A 13,830-nucleotide genomic window follows, 5' to 3' on the forward strand; every position below is an offset into this window, starting at 1 on the left:
CTTTCCTATCCACTAGCTCATAGAGCTATGTAAAATACTTGCTGTCTTTTATTCTTCCAATTCCCAATATTTCATCTTAGTTTCACTTTCTGTTTTAAAATCTTTCCGAGCCTTAAATATTATCAACATCTTTATTCATTAAAGGCTATTAATTAGACAAGGTAGTTTTATTTTACTTACTAACTATGCTAAAAATAGCCATATTTAATTTTCTCCCTTCTTAGTATAAAAGGGAATCTGAAGACGTTCATAGTTTATTGTACCAAACTGCTTCCAGTACGTAGGAAACCTAGAAGCATTATACGTTAAACCCAAGCCTGTTCCACATGATTTCAAAACAGACTTTGCTTGCAGCTACTATATCCTGTTGTCATGATTTGCCAGCTAGAAAGCAACTTGCTAATAAAAATGGGGGGGAAGAAAAAAAAAAAAACTTGAATCAAAGTAGAGCTAAGATACTGCTCAGAGCTAACCATCTCGGTACCACTCCCTTTACCCTCAGACATTGCTCCTGAGAAACAAATAACTTTTGAACCACACTACTGGAAAGTCCAGTCTGACAATCCGACCCCCATTTCTGATCTCCCCTTTCACACAACACCAACTACAATCTCAGATCAACATTAGCCTTCTTGACAAAGTGCTTGTCCTCAGGCACAATACTCATTTTCAGTGACTGTCCTATGCTTTGTACTAACTCCAAGATTTTTCCTCTTGAGATTTGTTATAAAGGCCATACGCCCATCTGCCATCATTTTGATGAAGCTGTGCTATTTTTTAGAGATGGAGTCGCAACAGCCTCAAATGGATAGGAAACTATTTACTCAGGGAAGCAAAAAGACTTTTTCTTCCCCATCCCAAACATTTAAACAAATTATAAAACATTCAGACAAGTATGTAAAATTATTTATTTATTGACAAATTAATAGACAGGTGAGATTACCAAGTAGGTTTTTTCCATCTTGAACTATCAAGTATTTCACGTCCTACACAAATTGGTATTGTTTTATTATGATTACCTAGGGCTACCTCCCATATCTTCAGCCCCCTCTTTTTTTTTTTCCTTTGCTATTTCCCGTCAGTAAGAGATAGCAAACTACAATGACAGCTGCATAGCTTAGAACAATTTTCAGAAGCACAGCTTCATAGAAATGTTATACCAGTTTCAATTGGCTGTTTCTTTAACCAACTCCACGTTTGGGAATTCTAAAACAATACACGTATCAAAGGACAACAAAAGTACTATCTTTCATTCTATACTTTGTATTAAAATTAAAATATAACAATGCCACCATTTCTTGCTTTTTATGTTAGTATAAACATGTGAAAAAACTTCTACACTTTCTCCTTGACCAAAGGAATTATTTCTAATGCTTGTTTTACCTTCAATACCAAGGCATTTCCTGATTTTGCTAGAAAGCTTAGTTGCATGTTAACAGGCTGAGATTTTAAACCTTAGATTTTGTTCTTGACTAAAGGTTGCAACTAAAAGAATTTACTAGATCATTAGTAAAATGAATTTTAAATATAATCTAAAAATGTCCTTCCCTCTCTAATGCTCAGTCATATCTTAGTTGCATTAATTTTACAATTATCAGAGTCCTTCAGATTAGATTAAGCTTGTACTTCACAGTATATATAATTGAAGTTTGTATTTAAAATGCATTCCTTAGAAATCAAAGTAGAGTGAGCTCAGAGCTATTGCTCGTTCATCTTGAAACTCAGTATATATTCCACTACATTTATCTCAGTTACCTTTGCATAAAGAAACATGTACACAAAATGGTAGAAGAAGAAAAAAAAAAAGCTACAAGACTCCTAATGCTTCCTTTAGTAGATGAGGTTTTAACAATAAAGCTCCATCTCAAAGCTAGGAAGGTGAAAAATGTAACTCTACAAGGTTCTTTTTTAAAGGGTCCATGAGATCCCATTTTTCTGCAAGCCACCTTACCTGCACTCGTTTGTTTTTCCATAAGATACTGTAAGCCTCAAGAGAAAAGGGCAGGGGCCAATGATTAGTAACTAAAGTGATTATACTAAAACATGAGCTCATTCTAGATGCAGCATGGAACTGGTCAGCACATCAAGTAGCGTTCAAGACACAAAAGCATGCAGAGAGAACGCAGTCCATGATCCAAGTCCTGGACACACTGATGCACTCGTCATCTCACTTACCTACCTGCCTGTACTGCACCAACTAATGTTATACGAGGTAACTTGAACACAATCTGCTCCCAAAGATCTGTTCCTCAAAATACAGTGTTTAGCTACAATACTGCCTACTACAAAGGGAAACATTTCTTAGTCTTTTCTTCTGTGTAACTGCATAAATCTGCAAGTCTCTAGACACTGTCTTTACAAACTATCTTGGAGTATAGACACAGGACAAATAAGTAGCAAAGATACCTCTAAATATTCAGCTTGGTTCCTTACGAATTGAATAGCATTTAGGGCAGACAAGAACTAGAGCTACATTAGGTTTATGTGGAAAACTGAGAAACGTCCCATCTAAGCTAGTTTCCTGGGGCTTCTGTGATCAGTCTAAAAACATCTGCAGGCCTACAGTATTTCTTTAGAAGAGTTTTATAGGGGAGCTGACAGAGTCTACTGCATATCATAGTTCAGTCTGGCCCCACTCATCCCCCATTAGCAAACACTCTGCTGAGAATCGCTCTAAAGTCAGTAAAAACATGGCCAGAAGACATGGAAAATTTATAGCAGTTTCCTCAAAAACAAACCAAACCAAAAAACTTTAGAGAGCATTGAAGCTTGTGGCCCTGTGTCAAGTAACAACGCTCAGAGATTCACCTCGAGTAAAGCTGTCTAAAGCATGCTGAGCCAAGAGACTCTTCAGGTACGCCCTTAACGTCTATGATCAAGATCAACAGCTAGGACACACAACATTTGAGTCTTCAGAGAGCAATCTGCATTTTAGTATGTTTCTTTTCTTCAGGTTTTCACTGTCTCAAATCTTGCTCACCCCATCCCACTCTCTTCCTTCAGAAGAAGCCATGGCAGTGTTTTAGATGGCACTCACCAAGACATCGAGTGCTGCAGAAAACAAGGGTCTCTCCCTCCCAAGCCTGCCCCAGCTGCAGCCACAACACTGCAAAGCAACCACTGCATGCATTCTCCCCAAAAGCCATGCTGTGTCAAATGAGTGGAGGGATTTGCTACACACAACATAACTATCTCTCACGTGGTGTTTACAAGAGAAGAAGGGAATAAGGTAAGAAGGGAGAAGGGAGAGAGAGACCTTCAGGTTCTTAAAGAGCAATACCCTCTCTAATTGGTTCAGGGCTTTGGGCTGTTCCCCACTACTTAGTTCCAGTTTGTTGAGGAGACATGAAGAGATCTGTGAAAGATAGGCAAATGCATGGTTTAAACAAAACAAAATAAAATAAAAACTCAAAAGAGACGAATAACCTGGCAGAGTGCTAGGCTGCTGGGAAGACCCCTGGCATGCACAGCAAATAGACAGTACAAGGTAACTGCACAGACCAGACAAGGAAGAACATCACTTTACTGAGCTGGGAGCAGCCATCACTTGACAAGGGAAGCCTTTCTAAATATAAATTCACATTACACACCTTCTGTACACAGACTGTGACAAATTCTGATACCCACAGTACATTAACCTGATCTCTGTCAGCGTTCCTTAGGCCAATCTACCATCAGCACAGATCTTGTCACTTTTCTCCCACAGCAAGGGAAACAAACAATCATGTCATTAGGTTACTACACAGGAACTAGAGCTCCAAGCTAGTTTCAGATTCCTAAAAGTAAACATTCAGTCTCTCTCAAAATACTGCCATAATTGCTCTGAAATGTACAGTCACAAAACACTGCCACTTTTTGTAAGTCGTAAAAAAAGAAGTGAAAGTTACAATGCTATAAATAGTACATAAAGCTAAGCTCAAAGGTGATGGCTATTTCTTCTCTACCACTCTTCTTCCCCACCCTGTTACTCTTAACAGTACAATCCTGTACCTGTATTGACATTCTATATATGGAACATAAAGCATATATGTGTATACTAGTATATGTGGAGTTCCTCAATTGGACCGCCCTCCACCTGAGAAACTATTACACTTACAAGTATGTGAGGTCACATTTATGGTATCTACCGTACTGAATCCAGATGCTAAAAACACACTGCATAGATGGAGATAGTATTGATGAACAAACCCACAGCAGCTTTTTTTTTTTCTAGCCCACAGCAGCTGATGGCTGTTCCCAGAATTCAGACTGACTTACCTAGGCAGCAGCATAGTTAAGATTCACTACTGAACAGTGGGTGCACAATCCCACAGAATTAAATGAAGTTATGTCCATTTATGAAGTTAAACATGCTCTTTCAGTGAACTAGGGACTTGCGAGAATGAAGAAACACACGTGTGAAAACAAACAATATAGAGATGAACACAAGTCTGAGACAAGAGTGGAACAGCCAGCACAGTGGTGAGTCTTACCTTCTTCATATTAGTTCCCATGTAGCTTTTAGGCTCTTCTTTAAACTGAGGCAACCTGAAAGACAAAAAACAAGTCAAAATACGTAAGCTTTCTAGGATTAAAAAGAAGGAAAGACAGTAGTCTTTCTGGTCATGCTGCAGATTACTAGAAAACCAAAATCAGGTTTTCTCCTCAATGAGAGACTCTCTTGTCCTGCCAAAAAAACTGCTGATGGAAAAAAAAAACAAAACAGGGCTAGTTGAGAGGTTGCTTTACATGTTATTTGGCTGTTTCTCTTTCTGGAAAAGAAGATGGCAATATGCAAAAAGTAAACTGGGATCCAAGCCACCCCTGCAGTTGGTGCCTTTGTCTTGCTTCTATACCCTGATATCCATAGGCACAGGTGGTGGTGATGCCTTATCACGAAGGACAGAGGAGATGATACACAACAAGTAAGGAATACGCACTACATGAAAATCACAGAGACATTTGGAGAAAAAGTGATGTGGTCTCTCCTCTTTGACAATACTTGATTCTGCCCCACATGCATCCCTTGCTTTGCATGACACAGAGTGCAAAAAGGAAACAAAACCTGAAAATTCAATGAAACTGTGTGGCAATGGAAACAACTGATTGTAAGAGTGTCTCAGGAGCAGTTTGACTATAATCCTTTCCTATTTCTGTACCTGCACATTTTCTTTTTAGGATACTCAGAGAAAGTCTGTTTGCTTGACTAGACAGAAAAACAGTTTTGAGGTTAAATAACTTGCTCGAGTTTAAAAGTAACCTTAATAATTACCTGAAGGGTGCTGAAAAAGGCAGAACATTTGTCCAGAAGACATATGACCTCAAGAATTTATAATTATTTGATACATCAGATCAAAGCTCTCAGCTTGAATTCAACATGTGGACTATTCAATACCATTTCTATTCTCTCTCCTGATGACTACTCTCTCTCCTGAAGAGAACTGTATTTTTAAGAGTACTTTTTTTTTTTTTTGAGTGAGGTTTGCATTCTCTGTCTTCAAAGAACTGGTTCCATATCCTAAAGCTCTTCATTACTGAGCTGTCCATCTCTCCTCAAAGAATACCTTAAACCATGCAACCTTCTCCACCTCACTCTCCCTGCAGTCTGAAAGGGTCAGCCCAAGAGAAAAGTGCCAAATCTTTCATCCCCTTCCACCTCTAAATAATGACCATTCTGGATGATTTTTCTGAGGGCTCTTAAGTGGAAGCGTGGAATCTTTCTGTCCTTAGAGGGCCATCTCGGCAATGCTGAGGCAAACACAAGCAGGTTTACCTTGTGAAGAGCAGCTGCACCATGTCGACCAGAGTGTGCTCTGCAGATTTTCTCAATAACTCTGCGAAGACAAAAACAAATAACACAGGTGTCATTACTCAGTGTGATATTATCAAGAGGCTTCTTCAAGCAGACTCCCCTCCAAGTCTTGTTTACAGAGATTACGGCAAATTTATTAAAACCAGCTCCAACACTGCATTACTGCAAATGGGAATATAATCACAAGGTGGCGCCACAAAGCTGGGAAAAAAAGGAGTCAAAAGTTGTACAGTCAACTCCTAGCAAATTTTCCATGAAGTTGTGGAAGACACACTAATATAAAGCTCGACAGCTTTCCATGTCTGCATGTTCTGTAATAGAACTAGCTGAAGAAACCAGATCATTTCTTAGGAGTAACCACAGTGGAAATACAAATAAACCTACCGCTGAGTCTCATTTCAAAGCATATGCGGAAGCAGGACTGCATGATCTCACACACAGATTCATTGGTGAGGTGGGCTCCCACGGGAGTCAGCAGCAAGGTTCTCAAAACCTGCAAAGAACAGCACATGCATGTCAGATGGTACCAACGACACTTGCATGCATTTCCAAGAGAAGGTTGGCTTCCTCAAGGACTCGCTGGAATTTCTGCCATGAGCAGAAAACCTAAGGGTTTCCCAGGAGTCATTTCCAACTGAATGCTGTCCTCAAAACGGACAGATTAGGAAACAAAACTGATCTCCCAACCCAAATCTAAAAGATACGCTGCATGTAACCTGAAGTTTAAACTCAGTAACTAGCTATCCGCTCACAAGTAAATAGATCAAAAAGCTGTATGGTTCATAGGTTCGTCTCCACAAATAATTGTTCTCAAACCTACGTTTCAGAGCTCCATATGTTTAATTTATCCCTCACTAACAGAGGCCGTGCACAAGGTAGGATTATCAACACTAGTACATTATCAAGCACTTGATTTTAAAATCATTTAAGCTTTTAATTATTTTCATTTGAAAAAGCTTTTACCACAGGTATATGAGCCATCTGTTTAAAAATAAAGTCTGTTCCTAAGCTCCTACAGAGTCAAAACATTGCTGTCTTCTCTTCATCTCCATGTAACAGGATATGCTCCGCAATGGGCAGCAACCATTATGGTAATTACCATTTCTCTCCACTTACCTGTAGGATTTTCATCAAGACAACCTCATCGCTTGCATGATCTGTTCCCACAAATCGGGCGTGAGTGACAGCATCTGCCATGTTCTCCATTCCCTCAGCTGTGCCCTCATGGCTGGGATCTGAGTAACAGAATAAAAATACATGACAGGAAACGGCCACCTACAGCCTACCACCTCTGTGGGGAGACATCTACACAGAGATACTTTGCTTTCATCTGGTTCTTTAATTTGTGTGGCTCAGAGTGAGTTGCCCATACAAGAAAAAACTCATCCCCTAGTAACAGAAAGACTTTTTAATGGGAGCTTTCAGCAAGACTTTATCAGGAGTCTATTTACATTTGCAAAAAGATACAACCTAATAAAGTATTACAATTCATTTTTTTAGATGCTAACTGTTTAGATTATGTCCTATTCCCTACAATACAGAACAATCAGCTGTTAAATACATTCAGTTCCTCCTTGGGAATTAACAGAAAACAGATTTTAAACACATGGAACCTCAAGTTTACTCCCACGAGGAGAAAATGCCAAAGAGGTTCCACTAGATTGAGAAGGAAAAATTGTCTCTTGTTCTACATCCCTCCCAAGGAACAGGAGCTGAGGAAGGAATGGGCCAGTGGTTCTCCCCAGAGAAAACAGCAGACAGACATGATCACAGTTTAGATATCAGAGTTGCAGGCCTCCCACTTCAATCATTCATCAAGGCTCCTTCTCTCTATTTCAGTCTTTTGTAGCTACAAACAATGGGGCAGTTGCGAGAATGTTTAGGACAAGATTGTTGCTAGTAACCGTATCTTGTGCCACATTACAGGGGCTTCAGAAAAGCAGCCTCCGGCTTTGATTTCATTCTTGCTTAAACAATACGGCACTGGGCAAGAATCTTGTTACCTTCCTACCTAAACAGTCATTAGGATAGAAAGTCGACAACCTAAACACTAGTTAATACCTCATTAATTGGCAATGGGGCCTCTTGAGCTCCAGCAAGAACGAAGCTGACAGAGGAACCAGGCAAGATCTTGCATGCTTTGTAGACAAGTTTTGCAGACTCACTCTGACTCCAGATGTGTTCATACCTAGGGGCTAAACCTTAGGTGTTACAGAAAACTGCTCTTACTGTGGTCCAAAGAGAGCAGCCTCCACTATGATGAGCAGATTCTGAAGGGCTGCAGGATAAACAACTTCTTGTCACAGAAAACTGAAATCTTGTCTGTGCTCCTGAGAATTTCATCTGCCTGCACGGCAACACCACTTCTATCCCCTCTCTTACACACCCCTGACTGAGAGCAGAGCTTGCCTACTTTTGAAATATTTGTGAGACACGCACAAATTTTGCATAGTTCAGAGTGAGTTTTCTCCTGGTTCGCAAGTCAAGCATCAATGAACCAACAGGTATTCTGTTCTAGGACCAATTGGTCATTTTTACCTGCTTCATCAATTAAATCAGGCAGAGACCAGTGGCGTTTCAATGCCAGCACCTATAGTAGTAGCATTACTATTAACCAAACCTCAGCACTACAGTGGAAAGAAGGTAAGTGGGCATTAAGAGGAAAAACAAAAACAAAAAACATCTGCAGCAGGAAAGGCTTCCATATGCAGAACATGCAGATTCCCGTCACTATCAGCTCTTCCAGTAGGTCTGAGTTCCTCTAGGCTTAGTGATATATTTTATCATAGTTATGGATAAATAATCTGTGTGAAAAGTTAATGTAATCAAGTGGTACATATGCTTCTTTAACAGATCTATGACTACCACTTGGCAGTTCTAGCCCCTACCTTTAACACTAATAAACACACCTCTCTCCCAACACGTATCACGCTTGACTACTTCAGTCCTGGTTCCCTGGAACAGCTCTACAAATTCAGGTCAATTTATAAAGTCTCTTGAGTTCAATTAAAAGCACAGATACTTCTACTTTGCAGAAACAAGATAGAGAAAAGCTCAACATGCTTCTTTGTTCCCTGGTGAAAAACAGTATGAAAAGATGTGTCAATGCCTGCTCAGAATCACTAATAAAAGAGGTTTGTGTGAAGTAAAACACCAGTTCAAAAACTGCCACCTACAATACAAGGATCTGGAGACCCCATCTAGACTTACACATTTCATATGGGGTGTACTCCCACAACAAGCAAAACAAAAAGCAGAAAATCCAGGCTCTTAACCATGAGGGAATTCCAGCAGCCTGCTCAGTAAGACCTTTAATGCAACTAAAATAAATCACCAAGGAGACACAGAAGATAGAGGGGAGAACAAGCTTTAAACTCCCCACACAAGTCCTATTGCTGGAAGCTGAGCAACAGCTGCTCACTCACAGATACGTAGTTCTCAGGTATGCCAGGAAAAGTTAACTTTAGAAGTGGAGCCTGAAGCTGCTCTGGACACACTGTGATAACAACATGAGCACATACCTTTTCTGAGGAAAATAAAACAAATACAATTCAGAAATTCAGCCACTAGTCTTCCTATAGGTCAGGTTTGAGCTCATCAAAAAGGCTGCCAGCTAGCTGTAGAGAACTGCTGAGTAAGGAAATAACTAATCCGAGGGATAAAATCAATAGAGTTTAGTATTGTTGCAAAGTTTTCTTGTGCTTTAAAAGTTACTGTGCCATTTATTGAACATAATTCTTGAAACAGCAGAACTTATTTCAGACTAGAGGATAATCTCTTTAATTATAACTATTCCTATCAAAATACATGCATAGTGGATACAAAGTCATTTTGTCTAACTGAGCTGCTGATTGCACACTATACCATCAGTGAACTGCTGCACCCAACAAATTCAGAACAGATCTTTGCACTTCAGACTACAAGGGATCCAAAGTCAAAAAAGAATAATTTTTAGTAGCCTTTTAAACTAGTTCTAAAATATACCCCGACAGCAACGCTGGTCTGAAAAGACAACAGATAACCATCTAGTGGCATATGACAGAATAAGAACAGTGAAACAGCACAAGGATAGGAAAAGAAAGAAGCTTTAAACAAAATATAACCTATCAAAGGAGTTTGGCCTTTTCACTGGCCACTGGTTTTAGACCCTGTGGGTAGAGCAAAAGCCATCCACTCACAAAACAGACACAGCTAATGATGCTCATGGAAAGTGTTCTGGTATCACCCATCAATTTATGCAGCATCAAAATGCGCCATAAATATCAGCCACATTGAATTTTCACTCATTGTGGTTTGCTCGAGTCGTTCCTTCCTTGTTCTGTACAGTTTGAAACAGGTTTGTATGTTAAGGACAACTTTAAGCTTTTCCTTTCTTTAGGCAAACAAACTTCGACTACCTTTAGTCTTGTATTACAAAGAGAAACACAAGACCAAAAAGCTTTAATTTAACAACACCACCCTAGCCAGATGTTCAGTCAGCAACCACTAATCCCAGCTTCGCCGGTATCTGGAGCAGCACAAAGGACAAGGCCGCTGTGAATGTCACCTCCAGCAGGGACTGAGCTCTCCTCCTCTACAGGCTCAGCTCCACAACAAAAGCCAGGTAGAGGGGCTTTTCTGCTGTGTACTACAGACACGCTCGCGCACAGCTACAGGGTGGCATCCTTGCTCGAGCGACCTAACAAACGTTCTAAATAACAAGTACCTAAAGAAAGGCTACGAATTTTTAATCATTTTCTTGTTTCTGCCTCAAATCAAGTATTTGTAGCCAGTTGCTCATGCAGACATTTGCCTCAACACGTGGTATCAGTCTGATGATCTGGGTGGGATCAGAACACAAAAGCACAGGAGGACCCATCTCCCATTCCACTTTGAAACTAACATACTTGCGTTATTGCCTAGTCCTTCAGAGGGACATTTCACAGGCTTATTTATTAAGATTCCTTTATTGTCCTATCAAGTGATATTAATATCTCATCATTTTAGTTATTTCTTGCCACGTAATTATACCCAATACTCCCCACTGATGTTTTGATGCCGTTATATATATATAATAAATTCCTCTTTCTTTCTCTAACTTAACTCACGCTTACTCCAGAGGACAAAATCTTTAAAAGAGCAGAGAAAAAAAATAAAATCAAGTGTTCTTTTAGTATAATGGAGGAAAAGAACTAGGAAAACTGGACTTTGGAGGTGAGGGGACAGTGATAAAAGAGGTTCCTCTAAATGAGACTATGCATCAACAAATACCGAAGATTATAAATTCTGTAATTCATACAGGTATGATCAGAAAGTATTAACAGAATTTACAGAGAAAACTCAAGCAGCAGTAGTAGCAGGATGACACACTAAAGGCAGACAGAAAGCAAGCTAATGAATTACTATGAGCCAGCTGAGCCACAGCAACTGACCACACGCACATTATTAGCCTTTCACAAACATCAAGGAAGATTCATATATTTCAAAGTCCATTGAAAAATCAAGCAACTATTTTACCTCACATCAGGATGAAGAGCATGCCTAAGAAAACTAGAAGGATTCAACTAATGCAATTAAGTCTGGCTGAGGGCAAGGGCAAAACTGTTTCACGGCAATTCTGGCAAGTTAGGACTACAGGACCCTGTCCAGTGTGTGCCAGAACTGGGTAAAAAACATCCTCACTCTAGAACAGAAATGTTAGTCCACAAAACTAAACTACTGTATTTACGTATATTAGAACACTATAATCCCCACTGGTGTTTTCCCTTCCCTGAACCTTTTACTCAGATTATATTGAAAAGTCTGAACTGCATTTGGTGAATACCAAAGTTCATCAGTGGGCCATAAGCACACACAGCAGTCTGGGCAAACCAGAAGCTGTGGCTCCATTTCCAGCCATTATTACTTGAGTGCCACGAAAGACCAGCAGGAATAATGCTGAGAAACTGCAGATGCCTATTTCCTCAACATTAATGATAATTTTCCTCTTTCTCCAATCTCCTCATTAAGACTGCAAACATGTCTCCTGGCCAAAGACATGTTGCAAGGAGATGTATTTGGCTGGCATTTTGGTAAATCCCAGGAAGACATGTTACATACCTATTAGTGCATATGAGAGGAACTTATTCACAGAGGTGAGGGCCAATCCAGTTATGGGGCCTGTAGTGTCTTCAGAACGGATTACTTCCAGGAAAGGTCGAAGAAAGACATTGGGTTCTATTTCAGATAGCTCTGTTAAAAAAAAGAAAAAAAGACAGACATGAAGTTAGACTTAATTCATTAGGTTTCATTTTGCTTTCTTTTTAAGAATCTACAGCAAAATTAATCTATTAATTAATTAATCTAGGAAATTATTAATTAATCTAGGAAAGAAGCCTGCAAAAGCTTAGTTTCAGAAGACCGGTAGGAAGGTCAGGGTTGCTTTTACATATATACATATATACTTGTATTACATTTATATATAGGAATATGTATATATTTTTAAATGCAATGGTTTGTAGGGCTTGCTATTTCTTATGCAAATATAATCATCTTCAAAACAGCCTTCTGGAGACTTACAGAACAAATCCTATTGTAAGGATACTAAATATGACAGACCCAGCACTACCTAAATTCATGCTTTAGTTATTTAGCAGATATGACTGCATTTTCCTAGTATCTCTAGAATTGTGATCACATGAAGTATGAAAAATCTGCCCCACCTTCTGCCTTTTTTTTAAACATCCTACTACACATATAGCCCCATAATAATCACATGCAAAATGTATGATGTTAGATGGATCTCTCGCAGCAATTTGCCTGAATACAAATCGCATTTCTGTAACACTACATGTTTTCTTGTAAAAGACAAAAAAAAAAAAGATGAAACAAACTTGAAAACAATTCTAATCTTGTTCTCAGAACAGCTATATAAGCCTCTGAACCAAAGAAGAAAGAAGGGCACTCTTTCTACTTGCTGCTTTGGACAGCAAGTATCCTCTCTAAAGCTGCAATAGAAAAGCTGATGCACTGAGCTGTTGAGCTGGGGAAACAACAACCAACGAGCTTCCTAAGCTTTTTAAGATGATCAACAGAAACTTCAAGAATGAAAAAGAAATACAGAAAGGATTGCTCAGAACTAGGCAAAGTGGAAAAAACAATAACAACAACAACACAAGGGATCTAGACAGGAGGAGTCTTGAGGATTTAGGAGAAAAAGCAGTAAGCAGGAGATGAAGTCAGCCACAATACGGCCAGTACAGAGGCAAATAAGTGTGTTAGAAGTAACCTGGGCAATCCTGAGAAAAGAAATTCTGCAATACAGGTCTCTTTAAGTAGAAACAGTTGGCTCAACTTGCTGAAACCTACATTTTATTCCTAATCAAAGTTAACAAGTCTAACGGCTAATAGTGTCACAGGAACGCTGGCATTTACATTCCTGATGACACAATATTTCACTTAGCTGTCATATGAGCTTCTTTGGCATAGGGGAGAAAAAGCCTGCGATTCCTGGATCCTGAAATAAGCTACTGGTTTTGTACCTGCCAACACAATTATTTTACTTAAAAAGTAAGATAAAAATAAAATAATACAAAACCTCCTATACTAAGACAAGTGAAATTCCAAGTAAAGCAGAAAGCAAACAAAGCATCTTAACATATACTTGTGAAAAACCATTGTGAGATGACATGACATTGTCAGGCAGCAAAAGAGGAAGAATAATAGGTTTTGGTTGCTTTTTGTTTGTTTGTTTTACATTAAGACCATGGGGAACAGTATCCAACTGCAATAGTTTTGTGGTTAACTAAAGCAAAACTGTAAGTGAAAAAAGGAACCTTGGGAATCATTCTGCAGCCTCAGCTACCTTTCAACTACCAGTTCAAATCAGGCCAACGCCATTAACTTGTGAGAGGTTAAAAGGAACGTGATGATTCAATCTTTTTGGCTTAAGAACAACTCCCCCAACTCGTCAGATAATATTCTGGTGTGGCATTACAATTGTGTCACCTCTCAATAGCTCATGGAAATGCAGAGGATCATAAGACATGCTTTCATCAATGTTTATTTAAGTGTGCTTTATA

The 13,830-nt window shown here is 39.2% G+C and overlaps 1 protein-coding gene across 5 annotated transcripts in view; it reads right to left on the reverse strand.

The window, feature by feature from the left end:
• Positions 1-13,830, reverse strand: part of GBF1 (golgi brefeldin A resistant guanine nucleotide exchange factor 1) — a 102,504-nt gene that overhangs the window by 30,510 nt on the left and 58,164 nt on the right. For 3 of the 5 annotated variants that reach the window (XM_048069031.2, XM_067000433.1, XM_067000434.1), the window contains exons 4-9: positions 11,870-12,001; positions 6,908-7,026; positions 6,176-6,284; positions 5,753-5,813; positions 4,473-4,527; positions 3,257-3,355 (exon numbers count right to left, since the gene is read on the reverse strand). In XM_048069031.2, the coding sequence (XP_047924988.2) occupies positions 3,257-3,355; positions 4,473-4,527; positions 5,753-5,813; positions 6,176-6,284; positions 6,908-7,026; positions 11,870-12,001 (575 nt within the window). The remainder of the gene's footprint in view (positions 1-3,256; positions 3,356-4,472; positions 4,528-5,752; positions 5,814-6,175; positions 6,285-6,907; positions 7,027-11,869; positions 12,002-13,830) is intronic. The other 2 variants (XM_048069030.2, XM_048069029.2) reach the window with 1 other exon arrangement.

This window comes from Anser cygnoides, chromosome 7 (genome assembly GCF_040182565.1).
Source record: "Anser cygnoides isolate HZ-2024a breed goose chromosome 7, Taihu_goose_T2T_genome, whole genome shotgun sequence".
In the NCBI taxonomy this organism is placed as follows: Eukaryota; Metazoa; Chordata; class Aves; order Anseriformes; family Anatidae; genus Anser; species Anser cygnoides.